This window comes from Myxine glutinosa, chromosome 10 (assembly GCF_964187855.1).
Source record: "Myxine glutinosa chromosome 10, kmMyxGlut1.1, whole genome shotgun sequence".
NCBI lineage: Eukaryota > Metazoa > Chordata > Myxini > Myxiniformes > Myxinidae > Myxine > Myxine glutinosa.
Window position 1 is genome coordinate 77,945,878 of NC_136270.1, and position 21,087 is coordinate 77,966,964.

The 21,087-nt window shown below is 43.3% G+C and overlaps 2 protein-coding genes across 3 annotated transcripts in view; one reads left to right on the plus strand and one right to left on the minus strand.

Moving 5' to 3' along the window:
* LOC137434071 (uncharacterized) overlaps window positions 1-5,375 on the minus strand; it is a 17,011-nt gene extending 11,636 nt beyond the window's left edge. Inside the window, exons 1-3 of one of the 2 annotated variants that reach the window (XM_068126715.2) lie at window positions 4,864-5,375; window positions 359-508; window positions 129-230 (exon numbers count right to left, since the gene is read on the minus strand). In XM_068126715.2, coding sequence (XP_067982816.2) covers window positions 129-230; window positions 359-508; window positions 4,864-4,951 — 340 coding nt within the window. In that variant the 5' untranslated portion in view covers window positions 4,952-5,375. The remainder of the gene's footprint in view (window positions 1-128; window positions 231-358; window positions 509-4,863) is intronic. The other variant, XM_068126717.2, reaches the window with a different exon arrangement.
* Window positions 5,376-6,105: 730 nt separating this feature from the next.
* The window catches only part of MYDGF (myeloid derived growth factor), a 44,194-nt gene continuing 29,212 nt past the window's right edge, over window positions 6,106-21,087 (plus strand). Inside the window, exons 1-4 of the mRNA XM_068126726.2 lie at window positions 6,106-6,381; window positions 14,649-14,699; window positions 16,325-16,386; window positions 17,643-17,724. Of these exons, the coding sequence (XP_067982827.2) occupies window positions 6,253-6,381; window positions 14,649-14,699; window positions 16,325-16,386; window positions 17,643-17,724 (324 nt within the window). The 5' untranslated portion in view covers window positions 6,106-6,252. The remainder of the gene's footprint in view (window positions 6,382-14,648; window positions 14,700-16,324; window positions 16,387-17,642; window positions 17,725-21,087) is intronic.

A 21,087-nucleotide genomic window follows, 5' to 3' on the forward strand; every position in this document is an offset into this window, starting at 1 on the left:
AAAAGGAAAATATTTCAGGTTGAATTGCTACTGAAGATTATGCATTATTAGAGCAATCATGTAAATAATCTTATACTTTTAATCACATGTACAGAAAGATCATTTCGTGGCCATTTGTGTAAACATACTCTTTTTGGCATCGTCCTCATGAACAACATCTTCTTCATTTGGAACGCCTTCACCGGAGGTTACATTTGAGGATGAACCTGGTTGGACTTCTTCCATAGTTCCTGCATAACTCAGAAATCAAATAAAATTTCATTTAACAATATAGGAGGGTTTCAGATGAGGAATGTATAAAGAAAAATGTGTTATGTACTGTACTGTATACTACAAATGAAAATGACTTTTGACTTGCCATTCACTTCCTGATAAAGTTTTCCCAGCTCAGCACAAACTGGGTACCCCCCCAAAGTGACCTCAGCCAAGGTATCCTCGTTGGGGACTTGGAGGTGGTTTTCTTTCCTTTGATCTTCAAATATCTTTATTGAATTGTATATGCACAATCCTGTGATTCCAAAAAAAGAACACATTTCACATGAATGATAACCAAGATGCAGCATGCAAGTATAAACACCTATCAAGGTCAACAACTAAAAGAATTACAATATATGTTGAAATATTTTCAGAATTAACATCAATGATGGGGTGACTAATTAATAATTGGGTCAAAATGTCAAAGGGCAAGCTCATGGTGAGTACAAATCGGCCCTATTAGCCTGTCGCCACCACACTGCACATGAGATGGCTGGGTTTTTATTTATTTATTAAATAATCACTTCCTTGTTTCTTTATCGATTTACCGCTGAGTTTATTCGTTGTCTTTCCATGCCATAACTTTTCTTCAATAATTTGAGCTTTTGCCATAAAATTTACAACAAACCTATATGATAAGAATATGGAGAACACTAATTTCTTCCCTTTCTCCTTACCCTTCTCCCTCCCCTCCCTTACCCCTCATCTCTCATCTCTCCCGTTCAATATGTCCATCACTAAGTGACACTGTGTCGCCCAGCAATGCCTCGTCCCTTTGCTAGTCAATAATAATAAAAGTGTGTGTGTGTGTGTGTGTGTGTGTGTGTGTGTGTGTGTGTGTGTGTGTGTGTGTGTGTGTGTGTGTGTGTGTCCGCCATAACTCCAAAACCATGAAACCTAATGACTCAAAACATTGCAAGCATACCAAGCGAATTCCAAGGGAGTGGATGAATGAAACCTGGGTGTTTTAAAACCCCAATATTGAAGGTAGTTTCGGGGATGCTCATCACAAAAAACCCAAAATACGACTGACCAAAATGGCGTTGCGCCATTTTGGTCAGCTCTCTATCACATGCTGGGTTCTTAAACCGCCATTTTTTTTCAGCCTATTCAAACATGTGCCTTGCCTTGGAAACACAAACTACTCTCACAGACTAATTAATGTATATAATTGAAATCTGGGTTCGGGTTTGAAGATTGGATCTCCAAGACAAAATAAGTGCCAAAATCTGTAAATTTTAAGAAATTACCGATTCTTATAACCAAGCGTATATCTTATAAATAAGCTTTAAGCAGGGCTGTCCATCCTCCTACATATTGCCAAAGTACTAAACTTAACTTTTTCTGCTGTTCCAACAATTATATTGAGTGAAGAAAATATTAAAGAATGTGCCCAAAGTATAACTTTATGTTGTGCATTAAAAACAAGAAAGAGCAATCAGAGATTGCAGACCCTCGCCAGGATGTGTTTTAGTGGTTTTTAAGGCTTTTGTGTTAAAACAAATATGGCGACCAAACAACGTGACCGATGACGTCATCATTTTTTTTTCTCCAACAATTTATCCATATTGGGTCAAAGTTTTTGACCCAATATGGATATTGGCTCAAGAAATTTCATCTTGATCGGATGAAGTTTTGTACTTTGGATGAAGTTGTACATATTGACATGAAAAATAATGTTGAAGTGATAAATGAAATGTGTGATCTGACAAATGTTTGATAGACTTTTGTCTCGAGAGACCCATCGGGTACACGTCATGTGGGCAGCTGCAGTTGGAGTCGCATCCCTCAAGGGCAGCTCATGTTATTATCTCTTTACGATGGTGGTATTGCTATCTTGTTTGAATGGGATGTTCGTAGACGCCAGACACAGATACAGACCACACCCCTGGCTATTGTTAAATTTGACAATTTATAAACACACCCCCAGCTATTGTTAAACTTGGTAACTGAACAAACCTCCAGCTATTCTTAAATTTGGTAACTGACCACACCCATAGCTATTGTTAAACTTGGTAACTGGACACACCCCCAGCTATTAAACTTGGTAACTCAACACACCCTCAGCTATTGCTAAATGTGGTAACTGAACACACTCCCAGGTATTGTTAAACTTGGTAACTGAACACACTCCCAGGTATTGTTAAACTTGGTAACTGAACACACTCCCAGGTATTGTTAAACTTGGTAACTGAACATACCACCAGCTATTGTAAAACTTGGTAACTGAACACATCCCCAGCTATTAAACTCGGTAACTAAACACACACTCAGCTATTGCTAAACCTGGTAAATGAATACACCCCCAGCAAGTGTTAAACTTGGCAACTGAACACACCACCAGCTATTGTTGAACTTGGTAACTGAACACTCACAGGTATTGTTAAACTTGGTAACTGAACACACTCCCAGGTATTATTAAACTTGGTAACTGAACACACCCCCAGCTGTTGTTAAGCTTGGTAACTGAACACACCCCCAGCTGTTGTTAAGCTTGGTAACTGAACACACCCCCAGCTGTTGTCAAACTTGGTAACTGAACACATCCCCAGCTATTGTTAAACTTGGTAACTGAACACATCCCCAGCTATTGTTAAACTTGGTAACTGAACACTTCCAGGTATTGTTAAACTTGGTAACTGAACGCACTCCCAGGTATTGTTAAACTTGGTAACTGAACACATCCCCAGCTATTGTTAAACTTGGTAACTGAGCACTTCCAGGTATTGCTAAACTTGGTAACTGAACACACTCCCAGGTATTGTTAAACTTGGTAACTGAACACATCCCCAGATATTAAACTTGGTAACTAAACACACTCAGCTATTGCTAAACATGGTAACTGAATACACCCCCAGGTAGTTTTAAACTTGGCAACTGAACACACCACCAGCTATTGTTAAGCTTGGTAACTGAACACACCCCCAGCTGTTGTCACACTTGGTAACTGAACACATCCCCAGCTATTGTTAAACTTGGTAACTGAACACACTCCCAGGTATTGTTAAACTTGGTAACTGAACACACTCCCAGGTATTGTTAAACTTGGTAACTGAACACACTCCCAAGTATTGTTAAACTTGGTAACTGAACACATCCCCAGCTATTAAACTTGGTAACTCAACACACCCTCAGGTATTGCTAAACGTGGTAACTGAACACTTCCAGGTATTGTTAAACTTGGTAACTGAACACATCCCTAGCTATTGTTAAACTTAGTGAGCGAACACTTCCAGGTATTGTTAAACTTGGTAACTGAACACACTCCCAGGTATTGTTAAACTTGGTAACTGAACACACTCCCAAGTATTGTTAAACTTGGTAACTGAATACACCACCAGCTATTGTTAAACTTGGTAACTGAACACATCCCCAGCTATTAAACTTGGTAACTCAACACACCCTCAGGTATTGCTAAACGTGGTAACTGAACACTTCCAGGTATTGTTAAACTTGGTAACTGAACACATCCCTAGCTATTGTTAAACTTAGTGAGCGAACACTTCCAGGTATTGTTAAACTTGGTAACTGAGCACATCCCCAGGTATTGTTACACTTGGTAACTGAACACACTCCCAGGTATTGCTAAACGTAGTAACTGAACACACCACCAGCTATTGCTAAACGTGGTAACTGAATACACCCCCAGCTTGTGTTAAGCTTGGCAACTGAACACATCCCCAGCTATTAAACTTGGTAACTCAACACACCCTCAGCTATTGCTAAACGTGGTAACTGAACACGTCCAGGTATTGTTAAACTTGGTAACTGAACACACTCCCGGGTATTGTTAAACTTGGTAACTGAACACATCCCTTGCTATTGTTAAACTTGGTAACTGAACACTTCCAGGTATTGTTAAACTTGGTAACTGAACACTTCCAGGTATTGTTAAACTTTGTAACTGAGCACATCCCTTGCTATTGTTAAACTTGGTAACTGAACACTTCCAGGTATTGTTAAACTTGGTAACTGAACATACTCCCAGGTATTGTTAAACTTGGTAACTGAACACTTCCAGGTATTGTTAAACTTGGTAACTGAACATACTCCCAGGTATTGTTAAACTTGGTAACTGAACACACTCCCAGGTATTGCTAAACGTGGTAACTGAACACACCACCAAACTTGGTAACTGAATACACCTCGGGCAGCTGCCCCGTATCACAAGTTTATCAATACCTGGGAGTGTGTTCAGTTACCAAGTTTCTGGTACAGCGCTCACAAAGTAGCTGAAGCGCTCAAGCAAGCACTCCATGCAAAACCGTTGAAACGGAACGGATGGCTCGGCAAGCGCTAGCAAGCTGCTTGGTAACTGAACACACCCCTATTCCGGCTCTCGGACTCGGAAATGTTCCAAACCTCAGCTCTGAGTCTGAAGTCTCGTAGTTGTATCCTTACCATACGTTATCCAAACTATCCACCTCCAAACGCCGCGTCCGTATCTCATTTCTAGTCTACTCGTGTTTGATGAAGAAAACCAAACTCGGTTCGTGTTTCCTTTTCTCCATTATAAAATATATCGTTTGGAAATCCATTTACAGTTACTGTACAAAAGAACACGCACTATTGCATATCAAACTCGGACAAATGTCCGGCCATACTTACGTCCATTCAAATGTTTAATCTCTTCCTCTTTGACCGTGGAATTGAAGCAATAGCCCCCGATCGTTTTGAATCCGACTACGGCGGCCATCTTTGCTCACAAACCCGAAGGTGCTCGGCTCGCCAAGCCCAAGCAGATGAGTGGTGCGGGACGGGGGTCGATGCGGTCAACCCTCGTTAATATGTTTTGACCCCTCGCCTGCGTCTGGACCTCACGAAGTAGATCGTCAAGGGACAAGGGTTCCGTTGTCGAGCGGCTTATCACTTTCCAAGCTAGCCGTTCTGTATGAACCGCTTTGCAAGCCGCTCGCCGAGCCGCTCGACCAGTGGGACAAGCGATTAACCCAGGAAGCACGATTGCAGCCGAGATGTGTATGCAAATGAGTTTAAACTGACGTCACTCCCAAAGAACGAATCACGACCTTCCTTACAATATCTAATACCCGGGTAACTTATGAAAGTTTGCTTCTAATTGGTGGAGAAAAGCTGATGACAAATGAGCATTTCTGCCCAACGAACGAGTGAATGCAGCACTTCGTGGGTTCAGACTCAGAGCAGTGCTTCGTTATGTGAGCACAAAATGGCCGCCTAGTCGGATTCAAAACGATACGACAAACAATGAAATATTCAGAGGCACGCCCTGTTATGTAAATTCATAATATTATTGAAACATAAATTTCATAATTTAATTTTTACTCCATTTTCATCCTAATTCTTCAAGATATATAAAATGCAATAACCCGCCCCCTTCCCAAAATGCACAGTGGTAGGGTGTATAGATAAGCTTGGCAGGGAGTTCCGCCTTCTGACTCCCTATTTATTTCTCTTTCTTCCCCTCTTACTCGTACTCTGCAGCCGCTATTAACACAAAAAAATTTGTGTTGGGGATGTTGTCAGAGGAAGGTCAAGTAAAACTGAAAATGACGAAATGGACAGCATTTCCTCGAGCACCACGAAGGCATTGTTTCCATGGAGACCGCCATGTTGTTACGCGATGCCGAGCGCTCCGTTCCGTTGTAGTGCAAGCTTGGCAAGCGAGAGCAGGCTGATTGGTATTGGAACATACACCGGATATGGATGTTTCTTCTTCCGCTCCCTGTTCGACTCAACCTCGCCAAATATGTATTATTGTACAAAATTGTTTTACACGTCACGAAATCAATTGATATTAGGGTATTAATGGTTATAAAGTCTTTTTAAAATTCGGAAACGTTTACCTCTTTTCCGGTATGGAGACAATAGAACAACAACAACAACAACGCGACCCGGAAGAGCTTGGCAGGGGGCTCCTCCTTCTTTGGCCAACGTTAATTTTTTTCATTACACTCGAACAATTGCACTATCTATTTATATTATATTTTAGACATTGTTTGCAGCGAAAGTAAGTGGATCATGTTCCAGTTGCTCGTCTTTGTTGTGTGTGCGGCCACTGCGCGCGGTGCGGCCGAAGACGATCGATCTCTTACAGTTGAGTTTGACGTGAGGCCTGGTGGACAAGTTCATTCTTTCTCAAAGTCTCTGGTAAGGAAAACAAACTGATTGCCGGTAATTTTCCGGAATAGGTTCGTAAATTCGCCGCATACGCCAATAGGTTCGTAAATTATTTTAAACGTGGAAATAACACTATATGTATTAATTCACACACATAACACTCTAAAATGCATATACACTTGCTACATACTTGTACTTGTACTTGTACATATACTTGCGTTGCACGTGAATTACAGAGTAGGCCTCGTCTAGCTAGCCATTTCATAGACGTAGGAGTGTCGAATAGGGTAATGTCGGAGTTTACGGGCGTTACCTGGATAGGTGGTTGTAATGTCGGAGTTTCCGGGCGTAAACTGGATAGGTGGTTGTAATGTCGGAGTTTACGGGCGTAAACTGGATAGGTGGTTGTAATGTCGGAGTTTACGGGCGTAAACTGGATAGGTGGCTACCTTCAAACCAACTGCCTTGACGAATGCTTTGTCGAGTCTTACAGGTAGAGCAGTACCATGTCTTTCCGTCTGATACATCGCCACGAGTAATAAAACCACAATGGACATTACATCGAGGGCAAATACAATAATTCTTGATGAGTCTGCGACGTGCACACCACTTAATAATGTCAGGTATTACTATTAGAGCCAAAGAAGTGATATTATGATCCTCCGCGACCATAGCGTTATCATCTAAAATTTCATCTTGTGGCACAATAAAACGAGGAGCTGTGGGACGACCGCCTGCCATAACCGAGTGCTCAAACTGAACGGATCAATATTTAAAAAAAAATTAATATCAATTAATACCTGTTCAGCACTGCATTCAACATTTAACCCACAGCATTTAACCCCTGACTATCTCTTCTCCTTCTCGTTCCTTTTGCTTTGATTATTTACCTATTGATTTTTGTCTTTTTTGCACTCTGTCAAAGCGTCTTTGGGCTTCTTGAAAAGCGCTATATAAAATAAATGTATTATTATTATTATTATTATTATTAATGGAGGATCATGATATGGAGGATGATAATATCACTTCTTTGGCTCTAATACCTGACATTATTAAGTGGTGTGCACGTCGCAGACTCATAAAGAATTACTGTATTTGCCCTCGATGTAATGTCCATTGTGGTTTTATTACTCGTGGTGATGTATCAGACGGGAAGACATGGTACTGCTCTACCTGTAAGACTCGACAAAGCATTCGTCAAGGCAGTTGCTTTGAAGGCAGCCACCTATCCAGTTTACGCCCGTAAACTCCGACATTACAACCACCTATCCAGTTTACGCCCGTAAACTCCGACATTACCTTATTTTGCTTTAAAAAAATGAAATATATATAAGGTCCCTTAAAAAAAAAAAAAAAAATCTTATCACCCTATCCAGGCTGGAGAAGTGATGAGGGAGGGTGGGTTGTTTTTTTTTTTTTTTTTTTTTTTTTTTGCCAAAGCCAAATATCACCCGGTGTTGTTTGCTGGCGCGTTGACGGTCAAGGTCAAATGCATAACATTAATTAACATTAAAAAACCATACACACACTATCAACTTTTGAAACAACCAGTTTAAAACAGTTTGCATCTAAAACTACAGTATCAACAGTGAGAACCTGGATATATAGTATCTCATAAAAAAAAACAAAAAAACACCTTTAGAGGCCATTTTTCCCCGCAAAGCGGGGGTTGGACCTTTTTCGGGAACCGTGGTTGTTGTTGTTTTTTGGTCCCCTTTTTGAAGCAATGTTTTATGGCCGGATGCCCTTCCTGACGCCAACCATTTTTGCCGCCTTTTAACGACAAACAGGGAATTACCAGTGAACTGGTACTCAATTAGCCGACCTCGGAAGGATGACAGGCTGAGTCAACCCCCCTGGCGTTAATTCAGCGATCGACCGGGATTCGAACCCAGGATCCTTGGATCCTAAGCCGGCACCCTAGCCGCTAGCCCAACACCAGGGGATATATGTGCACGTCGCAGACTCATAAAGAATTATTGTATTTGCAGACTCATAAAGAATTATTGTATCTTATAGCACAGAATATTGCATTTATTTGGTACGGCGAACTTTGCTGCAATGAAAGACATACCGTTGGAGAAAAAAATGAAATCATTGACCATCACTTTACAGTGGTCCTCTTTGTTAGCCAACACCATCATAACTCATGTGTTGGCATCACAAATGCATAACTTTGGTATAGCTTATTGCAATACATGTACTTATTTAAGAAAGATCAATGGCAAGTTGAACAATACATACATACTTCTTTAACAAAGATTGGTAAGGTGAACTTTCCTGCAATGAAAGACATACCATTGGAGAAAAAAATGAAAACTATCAATCCGATGACTTCCGGAGCGCGAAAGGAATCGTTCGTTGTTATTCGGAAGGAATCGTCCACTTTTCGAGCAAAAAAAGACCGAAAAGACGATCGAAAAAAATAAATAATCGGAATTCTACCAAAAGTGATGCGCGCGAGGGTGATATTAGATAATACTTTTTTATGGGGCCTAAAACAAATTATTATTATTTTTTGCTTTAAAAAAATGAAATACAGACTTGGCATTTAATATGGAATATTTTTTTTTCTTGACTTGGGTTTACTTTCTGAACTCAGTATATCAATCTGGTGAGTTTCTTTTACCCTTCGGTGATGTCTTTGTTGAAAGAACCATGTCACTGATTGTCTTTCACAGCAAGAAGTCAATAACAGGATTATATCACAGTTGGCGTGACAAAATGTAAGGACAGGTACATTTGACGATTGGCTTCACAATCGGGTATACAAGGGTTGTTGCGTTCTGTATTAGTGAAAAACAACTGCTGCACGTCTACAAAAGCTATTGCCGCTTCCTCTGGAGATGGTCCATCAACTTGACAATGCTTTTTGTCATGGAGTGGTGGCTTTACGAAATTCTGGCATGAAACAGCTTGCTATTGCTCGGCAGTATGGCATCACTCAAGGTCAGGTGTCAAAGATCCTGAAACGAAATGCTCAGAGGGGTGTGCCTACTCCAATACCGAGGCCAGGACGTCCACACAGAACCACAAGGAGAGATGATCGCCAGCTGCACCGGTTAGTCTGCAATGGCCATACCAAGTCAGCTAATCGGCTTAGGGCTGAGTGGCAGCAACTGACAAATGTGCCTGTATCCAGAAGGCTAGTCAACCAACGACTGGTTCAAGCAGGCTATCGTGCCAGGCGTCCCCTGAGAAAGCCACGCCTGACCAGACAACACAGCCAGCGCCGATTGCAGTGGGCCAGAGAGCACCGTCAATGGCAGCCAGGACACTGGAATCACGTGACCTTCAGTGACGAGTCTAGATTTCTGGTCTATCGTCAAGATGGCCGCGTCCGAGTGCGCAGACAAGTGCATGAAGCCCACAACGAAGATTGTATAGTGCCAAGAGTCCAAGCTGGAGGTGGTGGGGTGACCGTTTGGGCTGCTTTTCATGCAGGGGGCAAAACTGACCTGGTTGTTCTGAATGGAAACCTGAACCAGTTCAAGTACAGGGTCATTCTGGAAGAAACATTGCTTCCATTTGCTCGTGTAGCCTTTCGAGGAAACCTTGTCTTCCAAGGTGACAATGCACGGCCTCATCATGCTCGCATGATCCAACACTTTCTTGCTGACCGTGGTGTAGAGCATATGGAGTGGCCTGCCATGTCCCCGGATATGAATCCGATAGAGAACTTGTGAGCAGAATTAACTCGTCAAATCGACAACTTGGACCAGCAGCCTACCTCTGTGCGTGAATTGCAGCAGACTATTGTCACTGCAAGGCAAGCGATTCCTGTCCAAACCTTGGCAAATCTCGTGAACAGCATTTCTCGACGTGTACATGCTCTCCTGAATGCTGGTGGGTGTTACACGAAGTACTGTACTGCAATTTTACTGTCCGTAATCCCAGTCGTAATTTAGCTTTTGTTTTTGTTGAAATTTTTTTTGGCTAATGTGCAAAATAAAGAGATACTTCTGGAAAACGTACAGAAGTTTAACACAGTACTGTCCATGAATTGAGTTTGATATCAGTTTACATCACTTTCAAGGATCAATTTATTTGCTTCGAAATGTCAAATGTGGTTTTTGTTTCTTTTTAAGGTCACATTAACAAAATCTAGAATAATTTCAACATAATTCCAATGAACTTTTGGTTCTAAGTCATCTTGAAAAGTAAGTTCACCCCCACAAAAAAAATATTCCACATTAAATGCCAAGTCTGTATATAATAATAATCTCTCGTATATGATCATATTTTTATCTAATACTGTTAAGCCCCAGTCACACCGGGCCTGCGACCAGGTTACGACCGAGCTGCGACTGAAAATTTTGTGAATCGCGGGCAAATCGTAGAAAGAGCGCACGACTGGTCGCAGAGGTCGTGGGTGATCGCCAGAGCAAAATCAGTCGCAGCAAGGTCGATGGTCATGTTCAAAACTTCTGACCTGCGATTCCAAATCGTAAGAGGTCGCAGACAGGTCTTACATGGTCGTACCACCAGTCGCGCATGGACGCACCACCAGTCGTGCATGATCGAGGGTCAAGTAGTCGCATGATTGGTCGTGCTACTGGTCCTGCCACCATCATCGCACCATCGCAGGACGCCACGATTGATTGTCCGAGCGGTCGCAAGTCGCCACGATTGACCGTACGATTGGTCGCTGATCGCCACCACTATTCGCACGATTACCTACGATTGATCTTGCGATTGATCTTCTCCAATCGTTGGTGATCGCACAACCATGCGTACCACCAATCGTACAATGACCCCTAAGACCACCTAAGACCAATCGCTGTTTGCGATCGCAAATGGAGAGCGTAGCAAACATTGACGATTGGTCGTACCTCAGCCAGATTGCCATCAATCGCACAATCCAGAAATCGTACGATCCAGTGTGACTGAGGCCTTATATCCGTGTTTAAAATAATTTACGACTCTATTGGCGTACGTGGCAAATTTACGAACCTATTCCGGACAATTACCTCTCTCAGAACGTAAAGAAGGGATGTGTGTCACATTTAAAACCATGCACTGGAGGAACCAAGGTAGAAAGACCATGAGGATCTTTGCCATGAAAGTATCCCCTCCCTTCGCCGCCCTCCCCTCCCTTCCCCGCCCTCCTCCTCTCTGCCTCACCCTCCCCCTCTCTGCCTCCCCCTCCCCCTCACTGCCTCGCCCTCCCCCTCTCTGCCTCGCCCTCCCCCTCCCCCTCACTGCCTCGCCCTCCCCCTCTCTGCCTCGCCCTCCCCCTCTCTGCCTCGCCCTCCCCCTCTCTGCCTCGCCCTCCCCCTCTCTGCCTCGCCCTCCCCCTCTCTGCCTCGCCCTCCCCCTCTCTGCCTCGCCCTCCCCCTCTCTGCCTCGCCCTCCCCCTCTCTGCCTCGCCCTCCCCCTCTCTGCCTCGCCCTCCCCCTCTCTGCCTCGCCCTCCCCCTCTCTGCCTCGCCCTCCCCCTCTCTGCCTCGCCCTCCCCCTCTCTGCCTCGCCCTCCCCCTCTCTGCCTCGTCCTCCCCCTCTCTGCCTCGCCCTCCCCTCTCTGCCTCGCCCTCCCCCTCTCTGCCTCGCCCTCCCCCTCTCTGCCTCGCCCTCCCCCTCTCTGCCTCGCCCTCCCCCTCTCTGCCTCGCCCTCAGCCTCCCTCTCCCGCCCACCCTCTCCCGCCCTCCCCCTCCCTCTCCCGCCCTCCCCCTCCCTCTCCCGCCCTCCCCCTCCCTCTCCCGCCCTCCCCCTCCCTCTCCCGCCCTCCCCCTCCCTCTCCCGCCCTCCCCGTCCCTGTCCCGCCCTCCCCGTCCCTGTCCCGCCCTCCCCGTCCCTGTCCCGCCCTCCCCGTCCCTGTCCCGCCATCCCCGTCCCTGTCCCGCCATCCCCGTCCCTGTCCCGCCATCCCCGTCCCTGTCCCGCCCTCCCCGCCCCTGTCCCGCCCTCCCCGCCCCTGTCCCGCCCTCCCCGCCCCTGTCCCGCCCTCCCCGCCCCTGTCCCGCCCTCCCCATCCCTTTCCCGCCCTCCCCATCCCTTCCACGTCCTCCCCATCCCTTTCCCGCCCTCCCCATCCCTTCCACACCCTCCCCTCTGCCTCCCCTCCCTACTCTCTCCCTTCTCTCTCTCCCTTCTCTCTCTTTCCTCTCTTCATATCCCCGACACAAAGCAACTCTGCGTTGCCCGGCAACACTGGGTACTTTTGCTAGTATATTATAAAACAGGAGTGTCTGTCTGTCCATCTGTCCCGAAACTACCTCCTCAGTTTTGGGGCTAGGCCTGCCAAATGTTTTGGGGTCCCAGCGGGTATCCTAAGATAGGTAGGAGGTTTCGTGAATTATGATTTTGAAATTTGTTCAATACGGATCTGGAAGTGAAGGAGATGACGATGGTTTGATAATATCTCAATGCAATTGTGATTTAACATTGTATTTTGTTGTATTAATGCGACATTATTAATTTGTGATTGGAATGATGCTGTTTGGAATGAAAATATCGAGATAAGTTATTGATTTTAAAGCAGAATAATGAGGAAATGCCATGAGGGTGTCCACCCATGAGATTCGCCATTTGCCATTTCGCCATTGACTGGGTATGGAAACGTTCATGCTGGGTATGTTTTTGGCCCAGGTCCTTCACAAATCTGCTGTAAATGCCTGACGTTCGACTGAAGGTGTCACTTTAATGTGGAAATTATTCGTTCATCGTTTAGCATTCGCCGTTTTCCTCATTGTCTGTTTGCTTCTGGCGGAACGGGTGCCTCACTAGTTATTGTCCCACGTCGCACAGCAGAGCAAAAGGGGGACTATGGTTTTCCCCTCTGTCCGTGTGTCTGTCCATCCGTGCGTGCGTGTGTGCGTGTGGGCGTGCGTGCGTAAGCGAAGGACCGCATTCGAATTTGGTGTGTGGGTGCAACCCACGTCAAAATCCAAGATGGCCGCCACCATGTATGTCTGATGCCATGTATGTCTGAACCTTGTGAGATGAATATCTTGAAAAATAAGCGAAGTACCTACTTCTAATTTGGTGTGTGGGTGTATCTCGGCATAAGGAAGAACTCTATTGTAAATTGGGTCGCCACGTCAAAATCCAAGATGGCCGCCGGTATGTATGTCTGAACCTTGTGAGTGGAATATCTTGAAAAATAAGCGAAGTACCAACTTCTAATCTGGTGTGTGGGTGTATCTAGGCATAAGGAAGAAGGCTATAGAAAATTGGGTCGCCACGTCAAAATCCAAGATGGCCACCTCCATGTATGTCTGAACCTTGTGAGCGAAATATCATATCATAGCATGTTTTCTGCGTCTTCCACTTTGTCAACTCACATCACTTCCCCGACGGGTGACCTAGGCGTAACGCTTGTATACATATATATATTATACATAGATTATGTAATTTATTTTAGAAAATATCACACTTCACAATTTTAAAAGTTAATGCAATTCAATGTCTTGACAATAGATAAATTGACTCTAAGTACAGTACAAATCGGGGCGGGGGGGGGGGGGGGGGGGGGTGGGGGTGGAAGGGTTGGTAGGTGCGAGAAACTTCCGGGGAAAAATATCGATGTATACGCCGAAAAATATGTTGCACAAAGTTATTTCTGCTCTTGCAATCTCATGGCTTAATGCTTTACTTTGGTCTACCATGTCTTGGCCAAATGTTACCGGTGTTGCGTTCACTTTCAACTCGTGGCAGAGCCATGTAGTCGGGTTTGGAGGTTTACACACAGATCGCCATCAATAAATTCTGAAACGGGTGAAACTTATTTATTCGGTGTTTCGATGTTTTTATCAAGGCCACACACTGTTTTCTGTTTCTTTTTCTTTCTCTCGCTCTCGCTCAGTTGGCAAAAGAAACTGTTTTCTTTTTTTGGATACTCAGTCGAGGCTCGTATAAGAGCTAACACGTTGAACATCTAATAACGGGAGTGGGAGGGAAGAGGGAAGCACAACAGTAGGGAATAGGGACATCAGGAGATCTGTGGAAGGGAGAGGGGTGCATGGGATAATCAAGATGGACAATACATTACTCACAATAAGTTAGGGATATTGTGGGAGTGAGTTTTTATTTATTTATAGGGGTTAGGGTTATGGTATTGAAATCAAGAATGCTGTGTTTTTTCACACATTAATCCATAGAATTAGGACCAACAACTTTTTTCAACATAATTAATACACAAAATCAACCACACCGAAGAACCTGCCAATATCCCTAACTTATTGTGAGTAGTGTATGTTGATTCTTTCCTTTGTCACTGTTTTCAGAGCAACCCTTACCTGCTATTCAAATCTTTGTCTTATTGTTTTTTTTTGTTTTGTTGTTTTTTTACTTTGCAGCATACATTTACCTGCACATTCACATATGCTGCTCAAGGGGGAACAAATGAGGTGAGAAATTGTGCAAACATCAGTCTATATATATTTTTAGCAAATGCTCTTCACTATACATCTCAAATATGTTTTTTAATCAATCGTACACCAAATGGCTTGGCTGACTTCACCTATGTTACTGAAAAAAGTTTTTGATGAAGTCTCGTAAATATTTTGTTGAAAAATGAGTGTGCAAAGTGTTTTTTCAAATTTGTATATTTATACATCGAGTCATGGTTTTCTGTAAGAAATTTAGAAGCTGATTAAATTTGAAATGTAGTCATCCTGCACTCTTGACGGGTGGAGAATCTATCTCGGCTCGGGAAATGCTCCCCCAGCGAAGTTGTAGAAAACACTCGCCAAATGATACGTGCAAATCTGTGGGTTTTCAAGCCATTTTGGAGTTTTAAAGATGCTTTGCATGTTTGGTCATTTTACTCTGAAAAATAGACCCGAGTGGGCTGATGGTCATCTCTTGAGGTTGTAGTTCAGAACATTGCTGATTTTGGGGGACACCTCCCTGATCCCCCTGGGAGGCCCCCTGATCCAAAATTGAAACTTCTAAGACGGGGTGATGCTGAGGACCATCAAGTAGAAGGGATTTCAGAGCAAATAGTTGGTAAATAAGGGATGAGGTGGGATCCAAAGTTTCAGGGAGTAACCCTCTCCCTCCCACCTCCCCCCATCCCGGGAGCCCCACATAATCCGAAATCGAAGCCCGAGCGATTGCGCAGGATACTGTGTTGTATTCATTTGTCAAGTTTCAGAACAATCAGCTGGGCGATAAGGGAGGAGTAGCAAAAATAGCAAAATGTTAATGGACGGACAGACGTATCGTTAAATTCCTCTTTTGAATGTATAAAAACAATCGCACCGAAGGAAGTGGTTCAGTTTGGCATTTTTTATGTGATACAAGCAAGAGCCTGGTGTTGGCTTAGCGATTAGGGTGCCGGCTTGGGATCCGAGGATCCTGGGTTCGAATTCCGGTCGATCGCTGAAGTAACACCAGGGGGGTTGACTCAGCCTGTCATCCTTCCGAGGTCGGCAAATTGAGTACCAGCTCGCTGGGATGAATGATCACGGTGTGTACCCCGATTTAGAATAGGTACACTGTATCCCTGCGCATCGTAAGAGGCGACCAGGGGTTGGCGTCAGGAAGGGCATCAGGCCATAAAAACATTGCCTCAAACAGGGAACCATGATTGTCATGTGGCCCGCAAGGCTAACCCCTGCTCTCGTGGGGAAAATGGCCTTTAAAACGATCATTCATTCATTCAAGCAAAGCCTAGAAACAAACGGAACCCATTATAATTACCCTTTGGAATTACCCTTCAGAAATATCCTTTAAAACCCTTTAGAACTAAACACAGTGGGTTAGAAAGGTTCTTTGTCATTTTGACAGATGGACATAGCCAAATATTGAAGCAGCTTCACTTCTTAAAAATTGGAATTAGCAAAAGCATTGGCTTTAAGTGGCTCACATCTGGCAGCTGGCCATTATGGGAAAAACCTATTCAATGGCCTCTTTTTTTCTTTTTTTTCTTTTTATTTAATGCGCTCCCTCCACACTTTAAATATTTGATTATCAATCTGTTTATTTGAAGGTGTAATGCCCATTGTTGTGGGTCTGGTATTTATTGCAGAAATGGCATTTGAGCCTTGGAGCTTCAGATGACTCTGCAGTATACTCATGTTCAATCTGGAGGTAAGACTGTGTGCATGATATTTAGTTGGAGAGTCCCCTATCCTGCCCAACCTATTCCAGTTCAACAGCAGATGAACAAATAGATGTAGCTATTTCTAAATCAGACAATGCCTGTCTCCTCATGGGCAAGACCATAAACTCTATACCTGAGATGCACCATGATACAACTTGGAGTTCTTCAGCTCTACAAACATACACAGCTTCTACGACCCTAATCTAACTATGACCCTGTCAAAAACATAACAATTCCAAACAAATGTGTGACCGTGAATTTGCCATATTCATCCAATAAAGCAATGTTCTTTCATTTTTGGTATCTGGTGTCATTGATCTCTGCAGTTTTGCAAACTTCTCTGTGTTGGGCCTCATGCTCAGTAAAATCGGATATAATTTACCTATGAAGTGTTGATCTAGCAATATTCCAGGCAGTTGTGTAATTTCAGAGTGGATTTTTAGCATCAATTTAACCATCCTCGGTGATGTAATGGTAGAGCATCCGCTCTGAGTCTGGGAGGTCGGTGGTTTGAACCACAGCCGAGTCATAATAAAGACTGTAAAAATGCTACGTGCTGCTTCCTTGCTTGACTCTCAGCATGTAAACGGATAAAGCATTGACAAACAACCATAAGTTGGTTATAATATAGCACAGGCTTTGATGGGCCTAATGGCCTCCTCCTACATCGAAGTTCCTTGTAAGGAAACTCGTATTAATTCACAGTTTTGCTTATAGTATGCACAATGCGACAGGATCCAGGTTACTTACTTGAGCATTTATTACTGTGCTGTTGAAAGTTTGATCATGGTGTGTACCCCGGTTTAGAATAGGTACACCGTATCCCTGCGTGTCGTAAGAGGTGACTAAAAGGGTTGGCGTCAGGAAGGGCATCCGGCCAGAAAAACATTGCCTCAAAAATACACAACAACGGCTAACCCCCGCTCTAGCAGGGAAAATGGCCTTAAAATGCATGTTGTTGTTGTTGTTGTTGTTGTTGTTGTTGTTGTTGTTGTTGTTGTTGTTGTTGTTGTTGTTAAAAGTTTGAATATTTTATGTTTTGCATGAATTTTTCATTGCAAGTTGTCGGTGGTAGCTCCCAGTCATCATTTGTACTCGCCCAATCACCTCATGGTTTTCCTGATTGGCGTCTAAGAAAGGTTATTGGTACTATTGCATTTCATAACTTTCCAACACTAACCCAAACCCGCAAGGGGAGTACCAATGAATAACTCTCGTCTTTGTACTGTTCCTGCCGTTTCAGACCTCAGGGAAGATCCTACCTGTTCTTTACACAGTTCAAAGTGGAGACCGTTGGAGGAACTATCGAATTTGCAGATGCATTTGTGAGTCGAGATGCATCTCAACCTATAATCCTTCCTTCTCTTTAGCTCTCCTCTCACCTCTGCGCATATGTAATATATAGATGGATTCAAATGAAAATGATTTCTGCTCTAATGTATAGATGGTTCCAAAAATGATCTTTGTCCAATTACAAAAATAAAATCTAGATCAAATTACTGCCGTTATCCGTAATTTGATTGGCTTGTATTTGTCGGGCATCTAGAATGCGCGTCACATGCAAATGCCAATGTCATTGGACACTAACATTTCTGCATGACTGAAAACCTTTGATGGGAAAGATGGTGAGGTGATCAAGGGATACGATTAGTTCACAAAGTCACAAAAAAGTGAATCCTTGTTGCTGTTACACAGACTCGAATCGTATCGGGTGGCCTCGACATCATGGCCCAATAGAGGCAAAATCGTTCTGGGTTAGAAACTTTGAGGTGGGTATCAGTAGACTCTTGGCAGAAACCAGCAGCAAAACCAAAGCAAACATCAGGGAAATCCCTTCCAACCAAAATGTCCAGATTGAGACTGACTGAAGGATCGGATTTGGATCCCATTGGATTTGGACACAGTTGCATACAGACTCGTAAGTCAGAAGATACCAAATTAATCAAACACGATTGTTTACAACCCGTTTGACTGATTGCCAATCGATACCGACCGGGCAGGAAATGTTGCTGACCGATACTTATCCTGGCTCAATACGTGCTATTCTAAGCTATTTCTGCAAAATAATTGATTAATCTTATACTGGCGTTTTATTCGATTTGACAAAAAGATCATGTCACATAGAAATAAGGAATGGAAGAGAATCAAGAAGAAGAAGATGATGCAGCCACGAATTGCTGACCAATGTATTGGCAAACAGTTATAGATTAGCTGTTCAATAATGCCTGGAAAGAAAGCAGTAGATATTGGTTCTCCTTATAAAGGAGGTTTATCTGTTTCTGTAGGTGCGCAACAAAAACGCGGACACCGTTTGACCACGAGACTCGTGTAATATTGATTTCTATACTAAGGGAGTGTTGTCGGACCTGGAAATGGCAGGGCCATAATATACAGTACTTTTTTATTGGGGTTCCAACACTTCCTCAGGTGGAGGAGGGTGGTACTTTTACCTAGAAATAGTACATTGATTCCAGAAAGAAAAAAAAATTGGCAATATTTTGTTTAGTTTGCCAAACATTTTTGTTCCACCTTATAAAAAAAAAACTGGCCAGGATGACACTTTATAGCTGGGCCGAGATTTGAACTCAGGCTAGTCAGCTCAGAGGTGAGTGCGAGTACCTCCAGAGGCTGTTGTGCCAGCCTCACAGGTTATTGCACGGTAATTAATCAACACGTAAAGGCCATTTCCACATCCAAGCACTCCAACCGTCTGCAGTTGGAGCTAATTATATTTTTAGCTCCAGTGATGGAATTTTCCCATATTTTTGAAACACACTGCAGGATCTCGACCATCCACAATGTAAATACAGACGTGGTTTGTTTTAATTCCAATCTAAAGAACAACAGCTTCCACAATTTCAGATGTGCCACAACTTTGTCAATTGGTGTATTTTTGGGGGTGTTTTGTTTTTTGCCTCAAAAGCAAGTGTTAGTGTTTCCATCTGAAGCCCTGGCTCATAATGCAAGGAACACAGGTTCAAATCGCATGTACCACATGTTGGGTCATCTCGTCTCGATCCTCGAAGAGATTAACTTATAAAATGGGTCATGATGTCCGGATGTCTGTCAGTCCGTTAGCTTTTTGCTATTTTTGCTACTCCCTTATCACCTGGCTGATTGTCTTGTATTCACGTGTCAAATTTCAGAACAGTCGTCCACACAATCAGTCGGGCTTTGATCTTTCGATTTTGGATCATGGGGGCTCCCGGAAGGGGGCGGGGGAGGGGGAGGGGTTACCACTCAAACGTCAGATCCTTACTCATCCCTTATTTACCAACCGATTGCTCTAAAACCTGATACAGCCCTTCTATTCGATGGTCTGCAGGATGTCCCAGTCGTAGATGATTCATTTTCATATCAGCAGGACACCCATGGGGTCCCCCAAAATCAGCAGTTGGCTGAACTACAAACTAAAGAGATGACCATCAGCCCACTTGGGGCTATGTAAATTCATGTAATAGTGTACTGATGTCTGCTATTGTCTTTGTCTTGAATGTGATATTCGAACAAGTTCCTTGATGAGCCTTGGGTTACTGTGTGGGGAAAAAAAATGGTTATCGTTGAAGTTGAAGAATGAAAATCTTATTTATTTATTTTCCCCTCCGTTGCTGATACGACAATATAAAATGGTTTTGGTGTGGTTTGTATAAAGTGTTTATATAATTTGAATTCCATTTTTACAATCGTGTGATTTACTTGTCTTTTCACACTTTTAGAATGATCATATTAGCAGGGTTACCAGGCGTTGCCCAGTACTGATCTAATCCTGTTGGCATTTTGAAGAAATCAATTGTTTTTTTTTGTGGTGGCTGAAACTACTTCCCTACACCCACGAAGGAATGGGGTTGGGATCATTCAATATTACTTTTCACGTTGTTGGAAGGCTCAGGAACGATAGAGCAAATAAAAAATATATAAATTCAACTTATTTTTTCAAATTATTCGAAAAAACGTTGTTTGTTTTTTTTTGGCCGTGAACTCACCCTGACACTCACTGATGAACCTCTGAAAGTTTGACGAAGATCCGTTTGGCCATTTGGGAAAAATGGTGACCCACCCACACTGGGTCTCTTATAGTTGTATGTATATATGTCGAGTATATATAATCATGTTGGAATATATTGACAATGCAGAAACCCTCTGCTGGTACGGTCTTGTAATAACTGTTTGTTAAAACCAGAATATGTTCCCGAGACTAGATGCCTCGATGAAAAGTACATTTCAAAGTGAACTCTCCTCCCTCTTTTGTGAGCTATTATTACAAGCAACGGTACCTGCCCTACGGGCGGGGCTTCAATTGGGAAGCCGAAATGAAAAGGCGAAATATCATAAGTTGAAGGCAGAAATTTTTTATTTTAAACGATTCATATAAACATCCGTTGAATCATATCACACGTAAATCGTCAAAATCAAAACAGTATCTTAAGAATTTCAATAAAAGCCACATCACTGTTCATATCGGTAAATATTATTCCATCGTGTTTCAAATCGTGATTGATACACTATGATCGTGATGATCATGATCGATAATCGTGTTCACAATCGCTATGTCGTATGTATTCCCGATACGTGTACCAAATTCCCGATACGTGTAACTGTACCAAATTCCCGATACGTGTAACTGTACCAAATCAATATATAAAAGGATTTTGAGCCGATAGCTGTTACGGCGGCCTTGGCAAGATCGA